This window comes from Perca fluviatilis, chromosome 20, assembly GCF_010015445.1.
Source record: "Perca fluviatilis chromosome 20, GENO_Pfluv_1.0, whole genome shotgun sequence".
NCBI classification, from domain to species: Eukaryota; Metazoa; Chordata; class Actinopteri; order Perciformes; family Percidae; genus Perca; species Perca fluviatilis.
In genome coordinates, this window is record NC_053131.1 from 30003949 (window position 1) to 30031692 (window position 27744).

At 40.6% G+C, this 27744-nt stretch overlaps 1 protein-coding gene across 5 annotated transcripts; it reads right to left on the bottom strand.

Annotated features, from left to right (window-relative positions):
- On the bottom strand, positions 1 to 26641 carry dglucy (D-glutamate cyclase). Of its 5 annotated transcripts, XM_039786049.1 has the most exons (16): positions 26532 to 26641; positions 24933 to 25015; positions 20721 to 20874; positions 20368 to 20454; positions 19307 to 19460; positions 18343 to 18493; positions 18127 to 18249; positions 17424 to 17666; positions 15963 to 16080; positions 15133 to 15275; positions 14918 to 15017; positions 14041 to 14189; positions 4430 to 4549; positions 3413 to 3573; positions 2717 to 2794; positions 1069 to 1189 (listed from the first exon to the last, which is right to left on the bottom strand). In XM_039786049.1, the coding sequence occupies exons 2-15, from the start codon at positions 25006 to 25008 to the stop codon at positions 2747 to 2749; spliced, it is 1827 nt and encodes a 608-aa protein (XP_039641983.1). In that variant the 5' UTR covers positions 25009 to 25015; positions 26532 to 26641; the 3' UTR covers positions 1069 to 1189; positions 2717 to 2746. The 5 variants fall into 5 exon arrangements, with proteins under 5 accessions (XP_039641982.1, XP_039641983.1, XP_039641980.1 ...); XM_039786048.1 differs by lacking the exon at positions 2717 to 2794 and having other exon boundaries at positions 1 to 1189; XM_039786046.1 differs by lacking the exons at positions 1069 to 1189; positions 2717 to 2794; positions 3413 to 3573; ... (10 more) ...; positions 24933 to 25015; positions 26532 to 26641 and adding exons at positions 8599 to 9267; positions 9457 to 11187 and having other exon boundaries at positions 14041 to 14172.
- Between the last annotated feature and the right edge of the window lie 1103 nt (positions 26642 to 27744).

Consider the following 27744-nt stretch of genomic DNA (forward strand, 5'->3'; position numbering starts at 1 on the left):
AATCTGAATAGAGAGGAAACAATTTCACTCATTGGAACACTTATTCAGTCTGTGCATGCTCCAGTGTGTTTCCGTCAGGGCCCTGGGCTTAACACTAGCACCGCTGGGCTCTTTTGGGGGGGGGGTACTACATCCACCTAAACCCGACACCCTAGATCGTCTGTATCCTTTTGTCCAACGAACATTGATGGGCCATTCAACGCGTCAGTTCAGTCAACAATCAACAAGTGAGCAACTGCCGCAAATAAATCATTTTTGATGAAAATCTATTTGGTTCTATCTGTTTTGAGTTGTAAGCAGCATATAACCTGCAGCGTAAAACCTAAAAAGGCATGAAACAAATGCTAAATCATTGTCATCAACTTCAGCATTTTGATTTTGGCAAGTAACCTAAATGGTAAATAAAACATAATCACAGTGCAAATGATTTAACGATCACGCTATGTCTAACGAAAGAAAAACAACAAGTCCCCTCAGCATTTACAGTTGTCCCTTCATCTCTCCCATGAGCAGCGAGTCTTTCAGTTCAACAGTCTACCTGCCATAAATGGCCAGACAGAACGTGGGATAACTTTCATTTCTGATATTTTACACATGAATATTGTAGGCCTACATACGATAGTGTGATTATAAGTGATTATTAAGTGCATGTGAGAGAATATTTGCGTACATATTGAGTTTCTATGTCCCATTCATTGTCTCAAATGCGCTGTACGGCCATGATGCAAATGTGTCAATTCTCCTCTGCGGAGGAGAGTTTTCTAAAAAAGATTCTATCATTATAAAAATATGGGAATGTGCAGAAAAGGTATTTAGAAAAAGGCAGTGCAGGAGGGAAACAATTGTTAACAATAACAATGATGGAATAATTCTAATTTTTTTGAACCACAACGTTAAACAGCGTGGGCTATGGCGGTAATAGTGTCAACGAGCATTTGCAGCTATTCGTATCAAGATTGTGTTAATACTCAATCTCACAGATAGATGAGATACCGTAGATGGCTGAGAATACAAGCTGATGAGGTGGTCAAAGGTTTGGAGTGGTGGAGCCTAGTGTGACTTCCAGTAGTCTGGTGATGATGTCAGAGTGCGTGGGGTGAAAGGTCAAACCATCCACCTCCATGGCCAGGTGACCAGTTTTCCCACTTCTTATCCCAAAACGCACCAGAGTGGAGAGGATAGACTCTTCCTGGAGGAGAAAGAGACAGAGAGAGACAGAGAGTGTGAACGTGGCAGTCCTCCTAAAGATGTGCCGTAGGTATACATTTTTTAATTATTTTTATTTGCTTCTATAAGTGGAAGCTGATTTGTTTTGGCCACTTGGGGGCAGCAGGAACAAGTTGAAAACATAACATTTACATATAATACACATTATAAACACAGTTGACTGTTTACACATTCAGCAGAAACAGAGCATTACATTAGCATTCATTCAGAGTTGTGTGCCTTGCCATCTGAGACAAAAATCCTTAATTATGCGGCACGTTTGGAATATGCAGGATATTTATGAAATTTTATGCAATGAAATTGCGGGAACTTGCAAAAATTGCGGAACTTGCAAAAACTGCGGTTTGATGAAAAAGAGAAAAAACAGCACCAACACCCTGCTTTTCGATGATGTTCACATCACGTAATTACGTCACTTCATAACGTTCCCATGGCAACAGGGGAAATGGCTGCTCTTGTGTGAAGTAATCGCAACATTTTCAACTTTCTGCCAAGATATTTGTGACTTTCTTGCAACGAAAATGCGGGGATTATGAAATCATGCAAGCACCGCATTTTTTTGTGCAGAAATCTGCAATTTATGCGGCGAAAGTGCGGCGTATTTCAAAAAATGCGGCCCCCACATAAATATGCGGACTTTGGCTGATTTTGCATTGAATTGTGCGATTGCATAATCACATTTTTCTGGAGGGACTGTCTTGTGTTCACTTCCGTTTTTTCTCTCTCTACTCTGTTTTGATCTCTACCAACTCCTGAAGAAAACATCTGGCTCTTTAGCCGCTAATACTCCACTATATACACCAGCTAGTCTAACTTTGACTGTCTACTGTTTGATTGCTGGCCAGGTAATGTACGGTGGGTTCACAGGAGCTTTTTTTTTTTAAAGATATTTTTGGGGGCATTTTAGCCTTTGATAGACAGGACAACTGTATATAGGAAATGGGGGAGAGAGAGAGAAGGGGAAGACATGCAGCAAATGGCCGCAGGTCGGACTCCAACCCTGAGCAGCTGCGTCGAAGACTAAGCCTCTACATGTGGGCGCCCGCTCTACCAGGTGAGCTACCCAGGCACCCACAGGAGCTTTTTCACTCAAAACGGCTGCCTGCTGCTGCTGGGAATGAGGACCAAAAGAATGAGCTAAAAGAGGCTAAAACCCTCTGTAGAGTTGGTGATAATGTTCTGTGGGTTTTGTAACTTGGGCAATACTTTTCACATTAAACATAAAAGAAATAAAAATGTACTTTTTATTGCAACTTTGAGTTAAAGGTGCACTATGAGTTCCTGCATGACGTCACTTCTGTTGACGTTCCAAGTAAATACCAAACAAAACAGAGCAAGCTCGCCCCTCCCCCCATGTTTCCGTAACTGTCATGACTAACTGACAAACTGTCACTAACCCCCACCCCCTCCCCTAACCATCTTGTCTGTGATTGGCTGGAGTATTTTGGTGCACAGCCTGTGCCCCTAGTGTTTGTTTGACGTTTACAACCTCTGTGTTGTCTCCTGAGACCGGGCTTTTTCACCGTGTGTTCAGGGGGCAGGCAGCTAGCGGATCAAGGAGAGATGCCTACGATTTGAGACAAAAATGAAATTGCGCTGAAACCATGCAGGGACTCATAGTGCACCTTTAAAACATTATATTTCAACAGCAAAGAACAGGCCGCATTATGTATGAATTATGTATTTAGTCTTTGTCTTTTTTTGTATGTAACAACCATATATGATACACCTGAATTTTGTTTAGGCTTGAAAATCGGATTATACAAATTGGTGAAACTGATTTCCCTTTGTTTTACTTTTTGTTATATTGTTTGGAAATGTATGTGGTGTATTCTGTTTTTTCTTTTTTTCTTTTTATTAATTTGTGGTGTCTTCAAGGACATTCGTGTGCATTGGTATGCTATTAAAAACTTTAATCATTTTAATAATCCAATCTCAAACTGACAGAGGGAAGATACATGGATAACAGGAATCGTTACGCATCCAGAGACTGTTTGTAGTTGAAAAAAGTTATATCATGTAAATAAAGGACTTTAACCCATGATTTACATCTTATAAACCCACAAAACTGATAATTAAAAGTATGTGAAAAAGCAGATGGAAATCCCAAAAAGAGAGAATCTTCAAGAATATTCAGATAGATAAAATGGAAGTGTGTGTTTGTGTGTGTGTCTCACACACACACCTTGTCCACAGATGGCAGGTTAACATTCCAGTCCTGGAGCTGTTCTTGGGGGATTGTGTTTTCCAAACCCAGTCCTTTCTTTCTGTATCGCTGGTGGGAGGGGCAGTTGTGGAGCAGGTAGAGCCCACAGGCCACGGCATATCCTCCCCAGTTAGACACCCCTGCAGGAGGGAGGGGCGGTGGTGAGAGTGGGAGAAGGCAGATATACAAAAAGACACTGGCAAATCCTGAAAAGGAAAACTCCAAGTACTATAAGAGGTATTTTACGGCTTTCTCAAAGCCCAATTGATGGTTCTTAATGAGTGATGATCATGGCCATCAGCCAATGACAAGATGTAGTAACCTGTAATTTAGAATTTTTTGAAATGACTGGAATAAAAAGCATGACATGTTTTGGTAAAAAGAAAATGCAGTGACAGATTCAAATGACATGAATGAAATGGTGAGAGACGAAAATTTAGCATAGTGGCCAAAAAATAACAGCTGTTAATTCATCAGTCTTACTTCCACATTTTCAGCCAAGATAACTGAAATGTTGCAGGAAAAATAATATTGGATGTTGGGACATGTCGCCCTCAAGTCAAGGACTTGAAAGGTCCCATTCTCAAATTGCTGTGTGTACTGATTATCTAGGCATGCATAACTGAGACAGAAAGGTTGTGTTTATTCCTGACTACTACTACTACTTTTTGGTTTCACTTCTCCATTTGTACAGATAAAATAGCCAACAATTAACAGATTAACATATACAGATAACATAGTTACTCCACTGTGGTACTTTCTAACCCCTTTTGGTACTTGGCATGGGCTCAGAATACATACACAGAAGTTGTGGAGAGGCCAGTTTCACTTCTCTCTAGTGTGTTGTTTATGTTTAATATACTGTATTTAATGTTAGAGTTGTAACATGTGTGTTAAAAGCATTTCTGTGCGGTGTGTATGGACCCATAACAACAGTAGCAGTATATACAACGGTGTTCACTTTGTACAGCTAGTATAATAATTGTGAGTCCATACCAGCAGTGATGGCATAGTCAGCAGGTACAACACAGGCTATGAGACCCCCGCTGGGCATCAGAGTCGTCACCTTTTCCTTCAGTTTACCCATCCCCAACTCATTACCCCCATCACCGATTCCTACAGGGTCAAAGAGAGGAACATCTGATGAGCTATACAGAGAAATTAAGAGGATGGTGAAGACATATGAAAACATTTGAAAAGGTTCATGGTTGTTTTTATTTTCATTTATCTTAAAGTACATCCAAAATAATTTCATATCAAGTGCAGAAGAAACACCAAGGCCAACAAAGTTATTTAATTTCTGTTTTGCTTGAATCATACAGCTATATAAGCTTGTTTATATCATTAGTATTTTTATTTCGGTTATTTTAAGTATCTGCTAGTGCTTTTGTTTGCCTTAGCCACCAGGTGAAGTCTACATATAGGGGTGATCAGGTATGTACAGTAGGAGGTAGACACCGGCGAGGGCTGATGGTTTTTTACCAGAGCCTAGAGACGCCATTGTTCCTCTGTTTAAAATGTTTGTTTGCCAAGAACTGGATGAATAAACCTCATGAACGTTTTTATCACTGCGTAAGATTCACTCCTTCGGTGCCTCAGTGGCTGTTTGACTTTGAGTTTGTTTTGTTCAATCTGAGGACAAATTGCCACTACACTGTCAACTGCTATCATGTATAAAACAGATCACACATCTATGATGCAGTATATACTGGGTTCATACACCTTTTCCAAGGTCAAATTCAAGCACTTTTCAAGCACTTTCAAGGTCCATTTTAAAGCTTTTTCCAGCACCTTACACCACCATAAAATATACATAGTCAAAATTATTTAGTGTTTTTGTCACATTAAAAGACATAATGCTATAAACAGCCAAAAGTTTTATTTTTCAAAATGTAGACTTTGCTTGCTATCTAAACTGCCCTTAGGCAACGTAAAAACAATTACCCCAAACAAAATCACTCGACAGGTTCACTTCACTAACCCTGAATTATCACCTTCTCTTCATGGTTCCTAACATAACATACAGTAAGACAGCTATGGAGAGGAGCACTGAGTGGGAGGATCTGAGCCAAATGACATGCAGCTGGCTCATTCTGGGTCAAAATCCAGGAAAACAGTTGGTGCACTCTCTTAGATTTTGCTCAAAGTTTATGCTACCCTTAATTTCAGTCTTTTCAAACTTTTTTTTCCAAATCTAGGACATGCCGTACAAACTTGTAATGGTTCAGTCATATTAACATGTTTGTCTTCCACCCTACAAAGTTTGGGCTGCCTATGAATAAATGTCCAAATATTGCTTCCCAGATAATGTGATTTTCAGGTTGTAAAACTGAAGTAATTTCAAGGGCTAAAATATGAAGACATAGGATTTGAACAGAAATATTTTACAGGCCTTGGTTTTTATTCATACACAAGACACACAATACCAACAAATCATCAGTCATGCCCTATAGCGCTGCTTTTCCCTCCCTGTCTCCAAACCTGCGCTCTCTTCCATAATCAGAAGAGCTCTATTGCTTGGCACTGATCTCCAACAGTAGCAGGGAGGAGGTATGAAGAGTGAAGGAGAGATAACCTAAACAAAGGAAGGACATTGAGAGGAGGAAGTACACCTAATGACTATTTTATGTCAGGATGAGAGGAAGAGCAGAGAGGATGGGAGGCCAGAAACTAAACCGGGTTGGATTCAGCAGGTCTGACTCTCCCTATTTCCTTTCCTAGTCATCCTACTTATTTCTGTGTCTCTTGTCATAATAAATACAGTCTATGGATGGAGTTACAGTTTTTACTGACAGTCTTGAATTTTTCTGTTTGGATTCAATCAGATTATAAATATTAGTCCTTATAACCGCGACATATACTGTTTTTTTTAACTGTCAAAATTGCTTTAGAACAACAGATTTATCACAGCAAAATGAGAAATACTTGCGACGCCCATGTCTATAATGCATTATAAAAACATACTTATAATGCATTATGCGCTTGAAGCACTGTATAATTATAGTTGTAAGCACTCGTAAATATCCATAATATTTTATAACAATAATCATGACACATTAAAAAGTAATTTTATAGTGACTTAAGGTCAAGTATCATAATACTTAAGAATTGCTGGTCACTCACTGACATTTTTTTCATGGATCATAGTGTATTACAATTCTCATAGTAATACATTGTAGCCTATTATCTAAAACCAATTTAGTGTTTAGGGTGAGTAAAGTTTTGGGGGGAAACATCACATTAATGAAATGTAAATGTCTATCATTCAGTAGTGTCAAATTGGAGTACCTTACCAGTACTATCCTATAAACCATTAATTATACTCTCCCCTTTCACCTTTTTATTATTAGCCAACATTTGAAGTACAGTTTTATCTCACGTTTGATCAACTTTGCATATTTAATGGGACTAATGTCCCCAGTAAAAGAAAATGCCTTAAGTACCTTACCCTCAATCATTAAAATATACATTTATAATTAGTAACTCAGTATTGTACTTTATGATTGTTCTGATGCATTCCTTTGTTTATTCTTTGTGGATGTAGTAAAAACTTTGTCACCTTAATAATTTCTCTGCACTTCAAAGTGCTCATTTCTTACGTCTGTTATTGCTGGCTGTTTGTATATCCTTACATAAAAATAAATGTTATGATTTTTCACACTTTTCTGGCACTGAGATAAGACATATTAAACCTTTATAGAGACTCGTAACGTCTTGTCTTGTTGCATGAATTCACAACACATTTAAATGAAACAGAATGACTAATATGCAACAATTCATTTATTTTCAACAGGAATATAAACAATACGAAAAAAGAAATAATCAAACTGAGGAATAGTCTCAGGGCCAAAGCAAAAGTAGCGTTATCAGCGCCATGGCCAACCCGCAGAAAGCGCACGCTGCGATACATAAGCTTATGTCAGATTTACCAAACCTGCAGTTCATTGGGTAATCAGCGCCTTTTTCTGCCCACTATACCGTAAATTGTGCGCATTTAAAAGCGCAATTGAATGGACCTCCTTCTCTCTTTCTATCATGGATCAGCCACCAAGTCAGTCAAAACAAAGATTTAGCAATAACAAAGTTGATCTGCTTGTTCATGAGGTAACAGCTTGATGCGTGTTATTTTGGCATTAGTATGGAAATGTATGTATTGACTAGTGCGCTGTACCAAAGCGTTAAGTAATATCCCCACTACTGATGCTATGACTGTTTGAAATGATCCTGATGCCAATATTTGTAACTTAGCGAGGCGTTTAACAACTGCTGGAATGGAATGTGAACGCTGAGTCGGAGATTCGATTACACCTGCTTTTAGGTGCGCTGTCACGGGTGCGGTTTTTGTACATACCGCAAAATACATAATTAGGTGCCTTCATGACCTGGCTCAGGTGGTCATAACAAAGAGGGAGACAACACCATGTTAAATGTTTAAACAATACTTTATTAAACCAAATTCAATTCAATGTATAGTATTAAATCATAATAAGAGTTATCTCGAGACACTTTACAGGTAGAGTAGGTCTAGACCACACTCTATAATTTACAAAGCCCCAACAATTCTAATAATTCCCCCAAGATCAAGCAGTGCGACAGTGGCGAGGAAAAACTCCCTTTTAGGAAGAAACCTCGGACAGACCCAGGCTCTTGGTAGGCGGTGTCTGACGGGGCCGGTTGGGGGTGTGATGAACAGTGTCAATAATAGTCACATTAAAGATAATGGAACAGTGACTTCCAAATTGAACCAAATTAGACCAAATTAACTATATACAGAATGGGATGTGGAAATCAGTAGCGTCAGTGGTGTAGGGTGTGCATGAGTGAAATAGGTGCGCGTGTTGGTGTTGTAAAGTTAGGGCTGGGCGATATGGAGTAAATCAGATATCACGATATTCTTGACCAAATACCTCGATATCGATATTGCGGCGATATTCTAGGGTTGACAATTGGTGCTTTAACAAAATATCTTCACACAAATAATCATCAGTAATGTGGACATAATGTCTAAGTGGGGAAAAGGCAAATAATAGAACAGATAGAACAGCCTTGTAAGTTCAGAAAAGTACATAACTTTACTGTAATGCAGCCTTTAAAACCAGGGAAAGACAACACTTATGTCATATCACGATATTACGATATCCAAATTCTAAGACGATATCTAGTCTCATATCACGATATCGATATAATATCGATATATTGCCCAGCCCTATGTAAAGTGTAAACTCCGCAAAAAGCAAACCTAGGACAACCTAACCAAACATAACCAAACTTGGTGTGCCTGCGAGTACAGCCAGAGCAGAGAGAAGAGACAGAAGATACTGCAGCTTAAGTGGCCTCAGCACATCAGACCCAGCTGAGCTAATCAGTAACCTGCAAACAGGAAGCACAAGTTAACACTTAAATGACACTTAAAGGGCATCACAGGCGCACTTTACGCTTCCCCCTCCCATCTCTTTATGGGAAACTCCCACTTTCCCCTTGCGATAGTACATCTGGCCCTCAGTCTGCGTCTTCAGGCAGGCAACAGCAGCATAGTGTTTTCCTGAACCAACTGAAGAAGCGCTGGACTCCGCTCTTCTTCTCAACCTTAACCTGGCTGATTGTCAGGTCATCCTGCGCTGCATCATGGGTGATTGGAAGAGCCTGTAGAGCCGCAGTCACAGCTGAGTCTGGTTCTCTGCTGAGCTCCTTGATCACATCCTCACCATTCAGGACTAAAGTAATGACTGGCGGTTCAGCATTGGGAGTCATGGGAAGTGGTGGAGATGTCCTCTTAGCAAAGTCGGCCTTTGGTGCAGGCTGCTCAGCTGGTTCAATCTGGCTGATTGTCAAACCATCCTGGACAACAGTGATGGTAGGAGGTTCATCAGCAGGGGTAACGGTAGATGTTGGAGCTGTAGCCACAACAGAGTCTGGTTCTCTGGTGACCTGCTCGCTCAAGTCCTCACTATTCAGGGCTGATGTAGCAAAGTCGGCCTTTGGTGCAGGCTGCTCAGCTGGTTCAATCTGGCTGATTGTCAAACCATCCTGGACAACTTTACTTACAGTGATGGTAGGAGGTTCATCAGCAGGGGTCACGGTAGGTGTTGGAGCTGTAGCCGCAACAGAGTCTGGTTCTCTGGTGACCTGCTCGCTCAAGTCCTCACTATTCAGGGCTGATGTAGCAAAGTTGGCCTTTGGTGCAGGCTGCTCAGCTGGTTCAATCTGGCTGATTGTCAAACCATCCTGGACAACAGTGATGGTAGGAGGTTCATCAGCAGGGGTCACGGTAGGTGTTGGAGCTGAAGCCAGAACAGAGTCTGGTTCTCTGGTCATCTTCTCACTCAAGTCCTCACTATTCAGGGCTGATGCAGTCACTGTGGGTTCAGCAGAAGAGTCAGGTTTTCTGGTGGTCTTTTCATTCATATTGTTACTATCCAGGACTGATGTCGTGACTGGATGTTCAGTGGCAGGGGTCAGAGGAAGTGGTGGTGATGACACCTCGGCAACGTCTGTCTCTGGGGTAAACTGCTCCGCTGGTTCAATCTGGCTGATTGTCAAACCATCCTGAATGACAGTGATGGCAAGAGGTTCATCAGTAGGGAGAACAGAAGATGGCAGAGCTGGAACCACAGCAGAGTCAGCTTCTAGGCGGGGTATAGAGGCAAAGGATACTGTTTCATCCAAGAAAATATTGGCAGCAGGTTCAGCATTAGGAGTCAGAGGAGTGGGTGGAGAAAACAAAACAGAAGATTCTGGATCTTGGATTGGTTCACCATCTTCCTCCAGACCAGGCTCCTCATTCAAATCTCCTACCTGGGTGTGCTGGGTGCAATCATTTTTGGTGCTTGAATTTGCAGGCACATGAGTATCAGTCTGAGACTGAAACAGCACAAGGACCTCTTTCACTGCAGCATCAACAATAGTGTTCAGCACCTCTGCTGCAAAGCAGTTAAGCCCTCTCCTCAGGACGTCTTGAGGGTACATCTGCCTAACCGTTTCCTGGATAGACAGGACCATGCTGTCTCGGATGGACCGGGAGAAGTTGACCCGATGGTGCACAGTGGACAAAGCAGTGGAAACCCGGTCCAAAACAAACTTTGTGACACCAACAGCCATTTCACTGAGCTGCTGGGAGGGCATGTTGAGGAAGGTGCTTGGAGGAGGTAACCAGAAGCCCTGCAAGACTTTTGGAAGCACCTCCATCACCACATCTCTTGGACCAAGCAGTTTGGAGCTGGGGGCCGACTGCAGCTGCTGTGTCAGGCTCCTGCCGTACTCCTGAGCCAAATTAACAAGCTTTGGATGTTGAAAACAAGGAGGGATGTCTTCTGGCGACTGGAGTAGCCTTCTGGCTTCAAACTCAATGTCTCTCATTTTCATGCTGTTGATTACCTCCCAAACCAGCATGAGAAGAGGCTTGGCATCTTCTTCATCAAAGTCCTCCAATTCAAACTCCCAGAGCTGCACTCTCACTGTAGCTTTGCTTTGCTCTACCAGCAGGTCTGTCATATCTTCAACAGTCACCTTAGATGGGATACTACTTTCCCGCTGAAGCCTCAAAAGTTCAATCACCAATGCAATATTGGTCTTGTAAGACTTCATATGCCAGCAGAGCTGCAAAGCGCGCTTGTATATGGTCGTGTCGAACAACACCCTGATGGGTCTGTAGATGCCTCTGCTTCCTTCAACGAACTCCATTGGTATGTTGTTGTCAGGTTGTAGGTTGTTGTCAAAGTGACAATGAAAAATTTCCAACGATTTCTAACAATAGACTGGAGAGTAGAGAGTACTCAAACAGTTAATTCAACAAGCACAAATGAACAGTACGTGTTCAGGCTGAAGAGTGTATTAAGAATGATTCTGATTGAATCACTGGAATTGACTTGTTTTTAAATGTCAACACTACAAAATCAAAACCATTGCCATGGTAACATATAAAATTGAGAGTGTGTTAAGAATAAAGAATGATTCTGATTGAGTCACTGGAATTGGACTTTTTTTGTCTTCTAGGATTGTTTTTTTTTTTTTTTTTTTTTTTTAATTTCAACACTACAAAACCTCATACTATCACCTAAATACTCAAACATTTTCACAGAAACTATGACAGTTATCAATTATCCTGAGGTCAATGTGCTGTGTTTTTACATTTATATGATATTGCATTACAACTCCAACAATAACACTGCTGTTTTCAATTATAATGACTATTATAATAATACTTAATTAAATATAATATACATTATAATGGTTTATATTTCCAAACCATATTGGTGTTTTTTTTGGAGGGAGGTGACAACAACAATATTAAATGCACAGCATTACACTGAGTATTATATATATACACATGTTAATCTACATGACCCCATCTCTCTATAAAATCTTGACATTGCAATGCAGGGGAAAATACATTTTATCCAACTTAATATAAATTGCCTCATTAATGAACTCTTTGCAGGTATAGGAGTCAAGCCAGGTGTTAAAGCAGACATACTATGCTTATTTTCAAGTTAATAATTGTATTTTGAGGTTGTACCAGAATAGGTTTACATGGTTTAAGTTAAAAAAAAAAACATTTTTGTTGTACTGCACATTGCTGCAGCTCCTCTTTTCACCCTGTGTTCCTGTGTTGTTGCACCATTAGTATTTCAAATTCAAATTCAAAAAGCTTTATTGTCTATCCCCACAGGGGGTAGAAAATTGTCTTCAGACAAGAGGCTCAACAAACAATATACAGCAAACAAACAAATACAATACAACAGACAACCACATAATTTAAGATACCCCCCCCCCCCCTATTTCCTATTTAAAATATCAACGGCGGTTGGGATAAAAGTCTTCTTATACTTGGCCTTTTTCACCAAAGGTACTTCATAACGTCTACCAGACGGAAGTAAATCAAATGAGCTATGCAGAGGATGGGCAGAGTCTGTTGTTGAGTTATCCCTTTGTTAAAATTGAAGTTATAACCACCAAATCACAGAAACACAATGATCAAAAAAATGTATTTCATTGCCAAGACATATACATTTATCTACTGGAATAGAGCAGTGTACTGTAAATATTGCATAAGGCCATCCTCAACCTTACAGTAGGCTACTTGTAGGACACTCCATCTGACACGATTTCTGTTCAGCATTCAACGATTGTTGATATGCACTGGGCTAACGTTTGCAGGTTTTAATTTGCGGGTAGTTAACGTTACAGTTACTGTGATGTAACTTTGGCTATGTTCACTGCATATTACACAAATGAACGTGCCATGACGGACATGCAATACTAACATTACATTATCAAACCAAGTACTGTCAGTCACTTAGCTAGCCTGCGAATTCCTAGCTAGAAGTTACTAGGATAAACAAATAGGAGTTAACTGGCGCTAACGTGTATAGCAGGCTACTTCAGTTGGCTTACTTGAAACTTACTTCATGTGACTTGAGAGCGCAGACTCGCCCACTGTGAAAAGCTGCACATCTTTTTTGCAGACTTTACAAGAGGCAACTCTTGGGTTTGTAGGGTTTGTCCCCGTTTAATCCATAATTTGTATTTTTCACGACAAGACCCGCCCTTCAATAGCATTTATTGGCTAGGTGTCCATGATGCTTACGCAAGGTAACATGACCCCATTTGTACAGGTCCTATCCCCTGACCAATCGGCTATCCTAACCTCAACCACTCAAGGTGAAATGCCTAACCCCAACCAACTGAGCTGCTTCCTAGAGCAGGTCTTGGTGTGGCGGCAGATCGCAGTCACAAATGCACAAACGAGCAGGTTTAATTTTAGGCTCTCCAACATTTTATTTCATTTATTCTATTTCTTTTAATAAACCAACTATTCAGTCAGATAAGTATTTGTTGTGAAAGAAATACAGTTACAATTTCAAGCATTTTCAAGCATTTTATCCAAAATTCAAGCACTTTTCAAACCTTGAAAACACAACATCAAAATTCGAGCATTTTCAAGGATTTCAAGCACCCGTACAAACCCTGTATATATTAACCATTTAACAAGTGCTGTCCAGGATGTTTTAACCAGGCAAAGGCAACGTTGCTAGTACTTGGGAACCTGTACTGTTTGCTATTTAAAATTGTACTACTGTAACATTGTCAGATTCAGAATAATCTGTTATTCCACATATCCCTCTTCGTTTGTCCAAATCTGGCGCCTTCATTATCCACAATGTAGTCTGGCTCAACAGATATAAATTGCTGGGATAAAGCCTGATGCACTGGATGTCCCTCCCCTCTCGCTATCTCCGCTATCAGGGCTTAGCGCCAGCCAGGAGGGTTGTGATTGGTTTAAAGAAACACAAATAAGCCAGACCGTTTCCCCCCCCCCGATCTCACAATACATAGGGGGTGTAGCCAGACAATACTCCAGCGCTGACACAGAGCTGAGGAGATAGGTCTGGCAAGGCGAGACCACCCACAATGCAACTCCACCGTAGACAGAGATTCGAGTGTGTTATGCTACTAGCAGCTAATGTAGCCTGGAGCTTCAGGCTGAGATTCAAGCAGAGATGAAGAGTGGGCTACAGAGGCTACATAAATCATTAACATTCCATTATTGCTTACGATTTGAATCCCGAAATTAGAGTATTAAAAAGGTAGTATAAAGTGTTACCTACCTGTAGTGGTAATTCCTGGTAAATCCTTGGCAGCAATAAACAGGTTATCAATGGGATCCACCAGATGTTTGATGTTTATTCCTCTCATGTTGTAGTAATTTCCATCTCCAGCACGTCCACTGCGCTCTATCGCCACAAGGTGGTCGTACCTGGTATTACAAATTACAAACACATCACTTTCACGCTCTTGAAGCTGAAGGACTCACCAGATGGCAAGACATTAAAGTCCAGTGTCATCACTAACAAATATCTAGCCTGGGAACTAGACAAATCGACGGTGCTCATGTTTCATTTGCTCTAGCAGATACGTCTGCCCCCCCCCCCTCCCGTTCAGCCGGCCAGAACGGGCCAATGGGGCCAATGGGGTATGTTTTAAGACTTGAAACAAATGCTTGAATGTAATTACATGTAACTAAATTAAACGTAACTTACCAAGCTCACAAAACTTAGATCAAACTGTATGTCTTCTCCTATTGCCTTACTTGTTGTCTGTCCTATATGTAGGACAGACAACATATAGGACAACTTAAAGATATTAAGTTTACTGTCATAGATAGTTGGCGAATAATTTTGTAAGTGACAACTAATCGATTAATCTTTCCAGCTCTATTGAACTGCATTCCGAGGCACTTTGGTCTGCACCGCTGATAATGCCCCTTGGAAATCAAAAATCAATTGAGAAGTTTGAGACTAATAAGCATTTGCAAATTACTCTGACATTACCAGGCTAACAAGTACCTATACCAAGAACACTAATTGAACCAATCCAGAGTACTCTAGAAAGGCTGTCGTGATGTAAAATAGTTTATCATAATAGGGCTAAAAGGTCCTTTATGTGTTCTCATCCTCACTGCAAACACACGGCAGGTCAGCTAACCTGGGCTTGCTGGGGTCTCCATGGTGACACAAGAAGTGTAGTGCAGAGTCGGGGCCGCTGTCTTCAAATGTGACCAATGGGATTGCAGTTTTTAGCACACCTGAGGGTAGTATCACAGAGTTATTAAACCAAGAAGATGCTCTTTATTGATGAAGGATAATGGCATTATTTGGTGGTGTTAAGAGAGTCTGGTGGCAGGTAGATCTCTGTCCCACCTGTCCTCACAGCTTCATCAATGATGGCCTGGTTCATCTCCAGGGCTCTCCTGTCCGTCACCAATGTCACCTGTTTCCCTAGCGACAGCAGCATGGTTGCCATGGCAATGGCTCCAGGTGGGCCGTCAGTCTCATCAGGGGGGCTAAAGGGGAAACACTAACAATCAACCTGATGAAACACTTAAAAGGTGCAGTCAGCAATTCCATAACACATTTTTTCCATGCCAGGAAATATCTTCTCACGCACCACTACCTAAACCCCCACACACACTGTTAACACACAGAAAGCAACAGCTCCTGCTCGAGCACAAGACAGGGGTAAAGCCATGGTATGTACAGCATAAAGAGAAAAGCAGTAGGAGCGAGAGAGATGGAAAATCGGGCACATTACAGGTGTATTTGTTTGAGCACTGAGTTCACATATTCTCCAGAATCGCTGACCATTAACGCTGCATGTTTCCACCTCTGGATGGTGCAGTTTGAGCTGTCAAGACATGTCAGACTCACTGCTAATTGCCTGCTGCACACTCCTCAGCTAGCAGTCACCTGTGAGATCCAGTTCTGCATGGTTCGCCATGAGGTGCTGCATCTGATCTCCCCATTCTCGTTTTTCTTTCTCAAGAGTTAAAAGAAGTTATGCTCCATGGGCGTGATACAAAACAGAACCATGGCACCAAACAAGTCACAAAGTGAATAATTCCCTATGTACCATAGTGTTTCAGCAGTGTAAGTGACACTGCAGGCTATTAAAATAAATGGGGATTAGGATAGTGGGTTGTAATAATACTTAGTGTGTATTATACTAATAGTAGTGTGAGAAGCATAGGTACCTGTGCATGTAGTGTGTGGGAAAGCCGGTTGTTATGGCAACAGATGATGCGTGGGAGAGTGCCAGACAGGAGCGCAGAAGTTCATCCTGAACGAATAAAGCTCTGATTCCTCGTTGACCTGGTGAGAGAAAGGGACAAACTCACATCCACTTCCAGCAAATCTGACCTAGTACCGACATCAAGATGTAGCACAGCACTCAGTGACTTTCCATCACCTCCACAGCTCTGCTCAGGCTGTCAGAGAGTTGTCTGTCACCCTTTTAGGCTGGGGAACAGCTGGATACCACCAAACTAAATCAGTTCACTTCAGTTACTTTTCACATTAGATGCACACTACTGAGCACATGCAGATTTTCTGGGTTCTTATTTTCTACTGAGCAAAGGTTTATAACATATACACTAGGGATGTAAATCAAAAGTTGTATCACGATACGATATTATGTTGATTCTTTGGACACCGATATAATATTTTCTGATACCACAAAGCATATGGAGGTAGAGTGGTCGTCCTTTATTCAAAGAAGAAAGGCTCTTCTTGTCCGCATGAAGTGTCCTTAAGCAAGACACTGAACTCCGAGTTGCTCCTGATGGGCAGGCCAGCGCTACTATCGGTGTATGGATGTGATTAATGGAATGTGTGTGAATGGATGAATCAGAGGCAAATTGAAAAGCGATTTGTCTGGTAAAGTTGAAAGGCGCTTTATAAATGCAGTCCATTTACCATTTACAAAGTCTGCCACGATACGATTTCAATTTGATTAAATTCAGGGGCCTGCGATCAATATCAGACAATATATGAGACAATAACATATTTCACCATTTAAGTTACTCTGAGATTTGGAGAATAAAGTTGTAATATTTCAAGAAAACAACCCATCCGCCCTACAGTCCACTGTTAATTATGTCATTGCTCTGCTGATATGGTTTTTATCAGACCGTCTGACAGATACAGAACTCCGTTTGGGACACTCTGTCTGGATGAGACAAAGTTTAGGGAAGCGGCTGTATGCTACTTTGCATTCGAGGTGAATAACCAACACTCGCTAAAAAAAACACTTCCGATCAGGCATTGTGTGGCTTATTGTCCACACAAATGTTAACTTAACTGAAGGCAAAGCACCTGCGACACGACAGCCTGGATTGTCTCGTGCTCTAGCCTCGAGTGCTCTCCTCTGACTCAGCTTAGTGCACTGCGCTGTTGCTGATTCATCCAAAATGCAATCACGTCGCTGCATGTTAGGGAGACGCGAACAAAGCAAACAAACACCAATTGAAACTATTTCTCATCCAGGGAGTTACCTTTGTAGAGCCGATGAAAATTGTATTTGATTTAAACGCGTTAGCAATTTTGACCCAAATTATTGCTAAGGACAATTCAGTCATCACTGGCTATCGGTAGGGACAAGTCCCCTAGAACCATTTCTACCAAATTCTATGCCCTTGCTCTACGCACATGTTTACCTGGGTCCTCTCCAATAATTGTCTCCAGCTGTCTGATCTTTGCCACGGCCCTCTGAGATGCCAAACTGTACAACAAGGGATTGTGGGATACCAGAAAGCTGAGGGGAATCAGCTCAGGATTGTGATCCGTGGAGGGAGAGTCTACGCCCTCAGAGGGTGGAGGTGTGAGGGAAGAAGGGGAGGAGTCTGGGATGTCAGTCAGGAACATACAGCCTGGCGCGTGACTGAATGCCAATGAAGGCTCTAGAGGGAGACAGAACATAAAGTCTGAATGCATGATCACTTCTTAGAAACTATGAGAAGGTTATGGAGTGAATATGGCATCAAGGGGTCTACACTAAGAAGGATTACTACAATCATAACTATAACTAATGATGTTGGCATCCACACTGCTGGACGATAACGTTCTGTAAACAGTGGCCCCAACCATGCACTGTATGCTCCAGCTGATTATAATACATAAATACGGCAGATGTTGCAACGTAAGATTATAGGAATGTCTGTAGTATTATCCTACATATTTGTGGATTTGGGTACATTTTATGAACCAAAAAAAAGGTCTACGGGCTGTCCCAGGGGACGCCGACAGGGCTGTCTTTTCCAGGCAACATATTATAACTATTTTTACATCTATGTATTTAAAATTATCGTTGCAGTTATCGTTCTTGGTGTGGACGGCCCTTTAGCCGATCATATTCCTCACTGCTGCTGAGTATTGCTTCTATAGCAGTCACTCCACAGGCCCAGAACACGGTGACATCCCCAGGCTGCAGCTCTACTCGCTCCCCATAGTCTGGTTTGGACAGGTCCTGTATGGCTAGGAGAGCTACACACACAAGTGATGTAAAGTTATGGGTTTGTAAATTAAGGCTAATAGCCTGTGTAAAGCGTGTGTGTCTGTATGAGTCTGTGTGTGTACCTGGGTCTCCTATGTGTACAGGAGCTCCATGTGCTAGCGGATTGAGGTAAGTAACCTCCACTGCTGCATTCAGCATGCCAGCTGGAACAGGACGCATAGTGGTCACAAGAGGGCAGCTGAACACTCCTGCAGGGATACAGGGAACTGCAGTCTGGACACACACACGCACGCACACACACACACACACACACACACGCGCGCGCACACACAACTTCAACTTATCTTTAAGAAAAACTGTACCCTGATAGTTTTTGTTTAAATAATGTAGTAATGACAACAACACTGTCGGCGCATCCACGTGACGCAAGCCTTCAGTGATCGTGCACCACCCCCACCCCTCCTCCACGCAGTTGCCAGTAGCGCTTATCCCGTCAAATTAAGAACTACATGGAGGATTAACAAAAAACTTCAGAAGAGGTAATTATCTTGTTATTTTGATAAGTCCTCTTCATCTCCAAAGATAAGTGCTGCTGTTGTCCTTTCTCAGCGATGACTTAAAACGCAACTCGAGCTTTCGCACACAAATGTCGCTGGAATAGAGTTGGGCAATATATCGATATTATATCGATATCGTGATATGAGACTACATATCGTCTTAGATTTTGGATATCGTAATATCATGATATGACTTATGTGTTGTCTTTTCCTGGTTTTAAAGGCTGCATTACAGTAAAGTGATGTCATTTTCTGAACTTACCAGACTGTTCTAGCTGTTCTATTATTTGCCTTTCCCCGACATTATGTCCACATTACTGATGATTATTTATCTAAAATCTAAGTGTGAAGATATTGCCGCAATATCGATATTGAGGTATTTGGTCAAGAATATCGTGATATCTGATTTTCTTCCTATCGCCCAGCCCTATGCTGGAATACACAATTTTTAAACATAGCCACAAAACAAAGACATCTGTTACGTGTATTCACCTCATGCATATGCATATTTTAAGATATTTGTACATACCCTATACATGCTGACATTTGTGCCCTGCTCCACGTTTCTGACAGGGACTCCAGCTTCCTTCAATCGGCCTTCAAAGCCAAAACTGCAGCCCAGATAGAAACATACCATGTCTGCCCATGGGCCATGATGTTCAGCCTGCTGCTCTGATGCAATCCTGGGAGCATAATTATAAAAGGAGAAGTGAGAGAGTGGAGAGTCTAACAAACCATCCATACCCTCCCCTCCATCTCCCATAGTATGGAGAATATCAATCTATCCTCAGAGCCAACCCAAAGGACTTGGACCCAGTTATGACTAGACGTGATATTATTTGTTGCTGTCAGTTAGCTGAGTATTCCCCAAGTATACCAGAGCCCCAATTATAAATAGAAGAGAAAGCTATGAACCAACATATTCCAACATTTTCCGTTGAGTAATCCTGATTAAACTCTCCACGTCAGTTTTCTCTGCATGTTTGAACTCAAACTGCTTTTAGTCAGTCCTTCCTCCTCCTCCATAAACGATGACCTAAATTGAGGACAGCTACGCTCGTTATTGTAAGTGCAATGACAAGTTAAAGTCCAATAAGTAACGCTACTTTATCAAACCGTATGAATGTGTGTCCCAGGCCAGGTTAGGAAATTAATTAACAATGAAACCTAAAGATCAACAAGCCACTGACACATATGTTTAAATTTGATTCATTCAATAAATTATAATTTTTTGTCTTAAATCCACCATCCATTTACATATTATACCAACATTTGCAGCATCCTGAGCCTTTTTGGTAAGGTTACTAGGACAACTCAGCCCAGAGTAGTTTTATTCTCCTCGAAACAAGTTTCCTTTTTATTTTTAAAGAACTATACCAAAATAAAATAGCAACTTTGTTTTTGCAATTTTCACTGTCTCTCGCACCTTCATTGCAACAAAAATACAAAAGACATCACAACTTTTATTGCATTTTTTTACAAAAGCTCCCGCAAAATCAGGCATTTTGGGCCGCAATAATCTCAAAAAAAGGCCGCGAAATCCTGGAGGGACTGTTTAGTGCAGTGCTCTGTTTGTCTTTGTTAAAATACCTTGAGTGATTGCAGTAACTCTGCAGACTGGAGACTCTATTCACCAGGCAACCCTCCTCATACACATAGTACTGAGAAATATCTGTCCTGAAGAAACAGAAAGACACAAACACACACATTTGTCATTTGCCATGTTAACATTTGTAGACACGTGTAAAAGAGAGCTGCAGTAACACAGAGAGTCACAACCATCAGCCAGAGTTAATGTGAAATCTGCTGACATTTGTTCATACAGGGGTGAGCCATTCCATCAATTATTGTCGTATTGGAGCAAGAAGAAGAGAAATACAGATACAAAATGTCAACGAATAAAGGAAATGCTGCTCAGTGTGTGATGCACACGTGTGTTCTACCTTATGTCAGCATGTCTAGCGAGAGGTGGACAGGCAGTCTCTCCTGATTGGCTGCGATAAAGGAGTGGCAGGGGGGCAGGATTCTTGCGACAGAACGCTTCAAAGTCATTGGCCAGATGAGTGGGTAGGACGACGACATTAGCCTGCTGGTATCCTGACACAGACACATACCGGAAACAAAACGGAGAACATGATTGGCTCCAGACCAGTAGATTAGTTGGTTGAACAGGATTTCAAATCTATTCGTTAATGGATACCAGGTGGGAGTGCCACATCCTATGCACTATAATAAAACTATAATAAAATCTGAAACAAAAGAAACACAGATATATCTTAATGTTACTAAGATAAAGTACCAAAGGTGCAATTACGGCTTCCATCAAGTGAAATCAATTTAAAGGAAACATGGTAAATGCAGTTCTTTATTTAGGCCAAAATGCTAAACTGTGTTATGAGTATGATTCATGGCTGCACAACATGAGGAAAATATGCAATATGCAATAACTTTGTTGAATATCGCGATACCGATATTATTTGTGATAGATAAACAGATGTTAAAGTGTGCTCAGTTCTGCATTTCTGCTGCTTTCAGTGTTCGGCTAAAATACAACACATTGCTTGTTAAATTTAAAACAAACGAAATAAAATAATTTCCAACTTTATTTTGTTGAACTTTGTGGAGGCATGCAACAATAAAAGTTTTCTACATTCAGTCATTTCGAGGGTGAAGTATTTTTTCGTACTCATTGATGCAGGTTCTGTCATGATTGATCATGAAGCCCAGTGTTCGGTACAGGTCTCTGGTTTATCAGTGAAGTGTTTGAAGTCTCTGCACTGTTAAAAAACCCTCGTGTTGTCTTCCCGTCGACCATGGACTTGTTGTCCCTCCGGGTCAAAATTGAAAACTAACTTTTTTTTTTTTAGCTTTTTCCCACATTTTTGTCAACTTTTTTGTCACTTTTTTCAAAACTTTTTGAGTTTAAAAAAGTATATAGTTAAGATCAGAAGATGTCGAGTTAATCACAGTTCATGTCAAAGTTTTAGTCAGCAGACAGAGATTTCTTTTTTTAAAATGCTATAAAATTGAATAAAACGCCCAATATTCTATGGAAGTAATCATTACTTTTACCTACGAAGAATGCTGTATGGCTTCCATACAATGTACATGCATGCGTCCAATATAAAAAAAAACCTTTGAAAAACAGGTCACGAAGACAACATGGGGGTTAACATAACGTGAATAACACTTTAACAGAATAACTCGTCCGTGAACACAGCCTGACTCATGTCAGCTAGATTTTTTTTTCATCGACAATGGCGGTTGAAGACAACAACTCCCATGATCCCACTCATCAAATAATCAGTCTTCTGTTAATGTGTTGACAGACAGACCCCCTTCGGGCAGAAAATTACAAATAATTCCAAATGCATGGTTTCAGTGTCACATGGAGCACTATAGGTGATACACTGGTTCTTACCGTTAGCTAATCCAGTCGTGGTGCTTATTCTGGGATCGCCCTGCCTGATCAACAGCCTCAACTCAGCAGGACTCAACAAATTAAAATAATTTGACTGCTCCATTACAGAACACACACTTTTGTTAGATACTTCTACTGCAACTACCTTCTTCTATTCTATGGACAAACTGCTTTCTCTCAGGTTCTTGCCTCTGGGTCAAAGGAGAGCCATAGACACAGTCAATAAAAACCGCAGTGGCAGCTACGCTAGCTACAGAAACTGGTGACTGCAGTGGGGGAAGACAGATGACATGTTGTAATTTAGCCAAACTCTGCCCATCAAAGACTGGTCTATTCCAGGGTTAATGTTCAAGTGAAGAAGTTATGCATGTGGTTAATCTTTGAAAAGAGTTAATCTAGGTGAAGAGGGGGCAGGGAGGTAGCCTGGTCCTACCAGACTCTCGTATATTTCATTTGTCCAGAGAGTCTGGCCACTCTCCATTGACAAGTGTTAACTTCCTTGAAGGCGGGTACTCTGTTGAAGTGTAAAACTATTGGAACTGCCCCGAGCCACTCTGAATCTGCCATAACCAATCGCTAATGTTTGGTCGTGACGTCACCTTAGCATCGCTAGCGTTAGCCTTACCCAACTCCTTCACCACTAACGGAGCAAGCTGGAAAATCTAACTTTTCCCAAACCCCGTGGGGAGGAGGGCCACAACATCATGGCCACCAACACAACTCAGCAAAGATTGTTCTTGCTTGGGCTTTAACTTCTGGATATTCAGCAGCGTTGCCACAACGGAATGGCTTCGCTCGCATCTTTCTCCGCCGTCATTACGGAACTACAACTCATCCACTCCCTCTGTTCGCTGATTGGACCGCCAAAGATTTGGCCGGAGAAAACCCAAGAATATACCACAAAGCCAGACGGAGTACTGAAGGAAAATGAAAATTGAGCGGAAGTACGTAGGAGGGCGGAGCCAGGCTAGCAGGGAGGGGTAAATGGAAAACAATCAACCGAGATATCGGTCGAGATCAAACAGTATTAGAGACGAAAGAAAATGTGCAGAAAAAAACATCCAGGCATTTTTGAGTACCTTGTGTACAGAACTATTAAATATGCTCCAACTTTCCTGTCTGTGAAAACCGTTCTAAAAGGTACAGGAATCTCACATTTGTGAATTTGTATCTAAATAACAACTTTGTTTGTTGTCTTCGCGCTCTTAGAAATGAAATCCACTGCAGTATGTTTGTTTTACTTAAATGTTATTACCTTTATTTCTATATTTGCTATTTTACAGCTTATGGGGCACGTGTAACACAATCCAACTTGTTGGACTCATTAAATAAACTCACCAACACACTTGAGTTGTCATCGATAGGCTTGTTGATTCAATTTACAGTATGACACATAAGCTGGTCTCAGTCAAACTAACTTTTTATCTGGTTTTCTGTTAGGTTGAACTCTGGGCTGAGGTGAAGCTGCCCTGTAGTATTTTGGGCTCATCTGACCTAAACATACAGTTTATGCCTGTAAAGAGTGAGCTGCTGCCTTCACACTGTGAGCCATGTTTGTGTGTTGCCATAGCATGTCTTTGTTGTTTGCAAATTAACTTCACATGCTTTGCACAGTGCATCACATGTACTGTATACCTACATATAGATACGGATGAAACTAAAATCTACATCAACTCTCTTGTACCTTTAATGAATGGAGAGACAATAGTACATGAAGGAGAAGAGACAAGAGAGAATAGATCTGCATTCTGCTGCGGCTCTGTGGTTCAACTGTGCTATTACTCATAAACAAGTACATTGATTGTTTGTATTTGTAAAATGGGTCAAGTAAAGGGAATGAAATTGTAAGAACATAAGCTATAATCAAAATTATTATACAACACCACCATAGATGGATTCATATTTTTTCGGTTTTGATTGATTCTGGAAGTGTTGGTTTCCAGTAAAACACACATTCAAATGTATGATTTACTAACTGGATCAGGAGTAAGCAAACACAACTCCATTGTGTCTTGAACGCTTCAGACACATTAAAATATATCTTGTCTAACTGAATTCTAAAATGTTATTTTTTGGGGGCTTTTTCCCTTTATTATATAGTGACAGTGGATAGACATGAAAGGGGGAGAGAGACGGGGATGACACGCAGCAAAGGGCAGCAGGTCAGATTCAAACCTGCACCGCTGCAGGACTCAGCCAACACAGGGCGAACGCTCTTACTGGGTGAGCTATAGGCCGCCCCACCCCACCAAAATGTTACTTTTAACCGTTAAGCCATTCCAACACATTGTAGTTCCGTTATACCGCAGTTGCGTCTGACCTCGCATTGTGATTGGTTGACAGGCAGCATCTAATGAGCCAATAACTCCTGATGTTAATGCCAAATACAGCTTATGGGCAACAACAATGAACTTAGCAGAAGAAAAGAGCTTAGAGCTGCTTGCTAGTGCTACCTTTACTAGTGCAAAGGTAGCACTAGCAAGTTAAATAGCAGTTACAAAGTATATTGTCTAGCCTACTTTTCTTTTACCGTGCAACAAACTTTTAATTTTTTTACTTTATTTATTTATTTATTTTTACTTAACAAAACGTTTTTGAATAATGTTTGTAACTGTGTAACTGATGGTATTAATTGGTCAGAATTGTTATTGTCGGTTACTGTCCCTGATAATAACAGAAAAACACATACGGAGGGAAATAGTATATAAATGTAGTATGTGTGTTTGTGTTTTACCTGAGTCCATGGAGGAGTTAAAGATACTCCGGAAAAATCTGAGGGAACGTCTGGCGGCTCTGACAGCAGTCAGCATGCTTCACCTAAACATCAGCGCGCACACACACACACACACACACACACACACACACACACACACACACACACACACACACACACACACACACACACACACATCTGTTTCCAAAACCTGACATTGTTCTTTTATCACTATTTACATTACCAGTCACATTTATATTTATGGAATTTAGGATTCTAGAAGTACTTGATAGTATTGAGTATTGCATTTTTCTTTTCCTTCTGTAACAAAAACTAAATACTAAATAATACACTTCTAGAGACAATGTATCATGAGACATTTCTAAAACTAATTGTTTTCTAAAAAGAATGCACATCACACAACTTGCTGATTCACAAAAAGTGACAGTGAAGAGTGCAAGCACATATTGAACCAAAACTACACTTTATTTTTTAAGTTTTGTGTTATTAGAAGCTGCTGAAGGCTGTGTTGGTATACAAAGCACAGCAGCCTAATAATACTAATATTTACTACTACTACTAATAATAATAATCATTTATTTTAATGTATGAAATATGAAAATAAATAAATAACAATAATCAATCCAATAAAATATGCCTATAGTTTAGGTTAGGAATGTTTTTCTTTTTCAGTCTTTTTCTCTGCAAGGTGCAACCAAATACATTTTGTGTCTTATATTCTTTACTATACAGTATATAAATAAATCATTTAACTGTGACAGAAGAGTTGTCACTTGTTATTTTGCAATAGCTGTAACGTTAGGTTAAGGTTGTCCTAGTTTATGTTGTTTGGTGATATAGCTACGTTATTTTTAGCCGGAAACGAGAGACATTTTGGCCATTTTCTGCAACAATATTACGGTTAGTGTCTGTGGACTTTGACTTTAACGTTAGCTACACCAGTGTAACAAGATGAACCTTAATTACAACAACAACAACAACAACAACAACAACAACAACAACAACAACAACAACAACTCTTTCGTGTCAAACTAGCTAACTAGTTTAACGTAATATTTAGTGTGGACTTTACACCCTAACTTATGAGAGAACTTACACACATGTAGCTAGCTGGTGCAACAGGCTGAATATCATAACCCTTGTTATGACAACACAAGGGTTAACCAGATCTCAACAAGCTTGAGCACCTGCCGTTAACTCAATCATAACGTAAGTAAGCTAGCTAGCTAATAGCGCAATACGTTACGGTTATTTATCCAACAATCATTAAAAACACAGAGTTAGCTAGCTCAGCCTACCGAATCATCTGTGGAACTCTAAACTAAACCTATTCCATTTACTAACATTACTGAGCCTATCATTTTAGTAACGTTAAGCAAAAATATCATATCTGGTAAAGAAATCAGTAAATATTTAAATTCATCATTAACAAGGTCAATACGCAGTTTGTGAACTATAACGTTATAGAGGAAATGCTTAAAACCGTGACTCGTTGGCTCTTATACGACTCATTCATGTCTTAGGTCTTACCCATAGACTGTTAATATTAACTATACTTATGTTAATTAATTAATTAATATTTACAGTCAATGGCCTTACCTTACAAACTGCTGGCTTAGCCAGCCTGGCTATAACCAGTCGATGCTAAGACTGAGGTGCACTGGTTCCAGCGGATGGATAGATGGATACGCGTGTGGTTCTAGCGGATGGATACGCGTGTGGCTACGTCCGGTTTTCAAAATAAGGTGTTAACAAGATGTACATAATTCATAAAGTTATCTAATTGGATTATTTTCGCAACACCTATTAAATTACAATAACAATGTAGAAAAAAAGTCTGGTTTCAAGGAATCGGCACTAAACCCTTTTCTGGTAGTTCTGTCTTGATGGCTTTGTGATTTGGTGTTTTCCCACCAACCTCTAGGCTATAAAAAAAGCCATGATTTTAAGGTTTGAATTTTGGTATTTGTAATCACCAATAATGTAAACCATCGTTATGCACATTTAATATTCAAAAATAAGCTGTAAATATTGCATTTTAACTACCTTAAGCAGTAATGAACATAACATTAGTGCTGCTGCTGCTGGCTTTCATTCAGCAAGCTGTAGGGATTTCCCCTGCACGTGTTTACGAAAGGGCTTCAGCATTTTAATCTTGAGGCGACATTTGTGTCGTGAAGTGAACACTTTGATAGTCAGATTGTTCAGAATCTTTGTTCAGGTAGAGAAGTTCAGAGCTTTAAATGGGTGAGACCTATGCATTTACAAATGATTGCTAGCACAGGGCATTTCAAGACTGTCTGTTATAGCAGTGGTTCCCAAAGTGGGATTCTGTGTGTGTGTGTGTGTGTGTGTGTGTGTGTGTGTGTGTGTGTGTGTGTGTGTGTGTGTGTGGGGGGGGGTCCCAGCAAAAAGGGGCATGATTTTTTTTCACTATAAATCCACCCATAAGTAACAAAATGACTGTATGACTATGTTGGTCATGAGTTTTATACACTTTCTGTAATCAAACATCTAAAAGCATAAATTTAATCAGATGGGGTACCTTGGGACAAAGTCTTATCAAATGGGGGTCTGTGGTCTAATTTGGGTCCTTAAAGGTCCATTGTGTGGGAATTTCTCCCATCTAGCATTGAGATCATATATTGCAATCAACTCTCTTGCGCCATGCAGTTCAAAGTACGTATTACAGCTACGGTAGCCTTCACACTTCAAAAAGCCGGTCTCATGCTCTTTTCAATATCCTTTTTCTTTTTCTTTTTCTGGGCGAAGAAGAAGACTGTTTCTGAAATTTGGATTTTGAATACATGTG

Coding starts and splice junctions, on each gene's coding strand:
- dglucy (XM_039786045.1), bottom strand. CDS start 11,113: ATGGAGTTCGTTGAAGGAAGCAGAGGCATCTACAGACCCATCAGGGTG.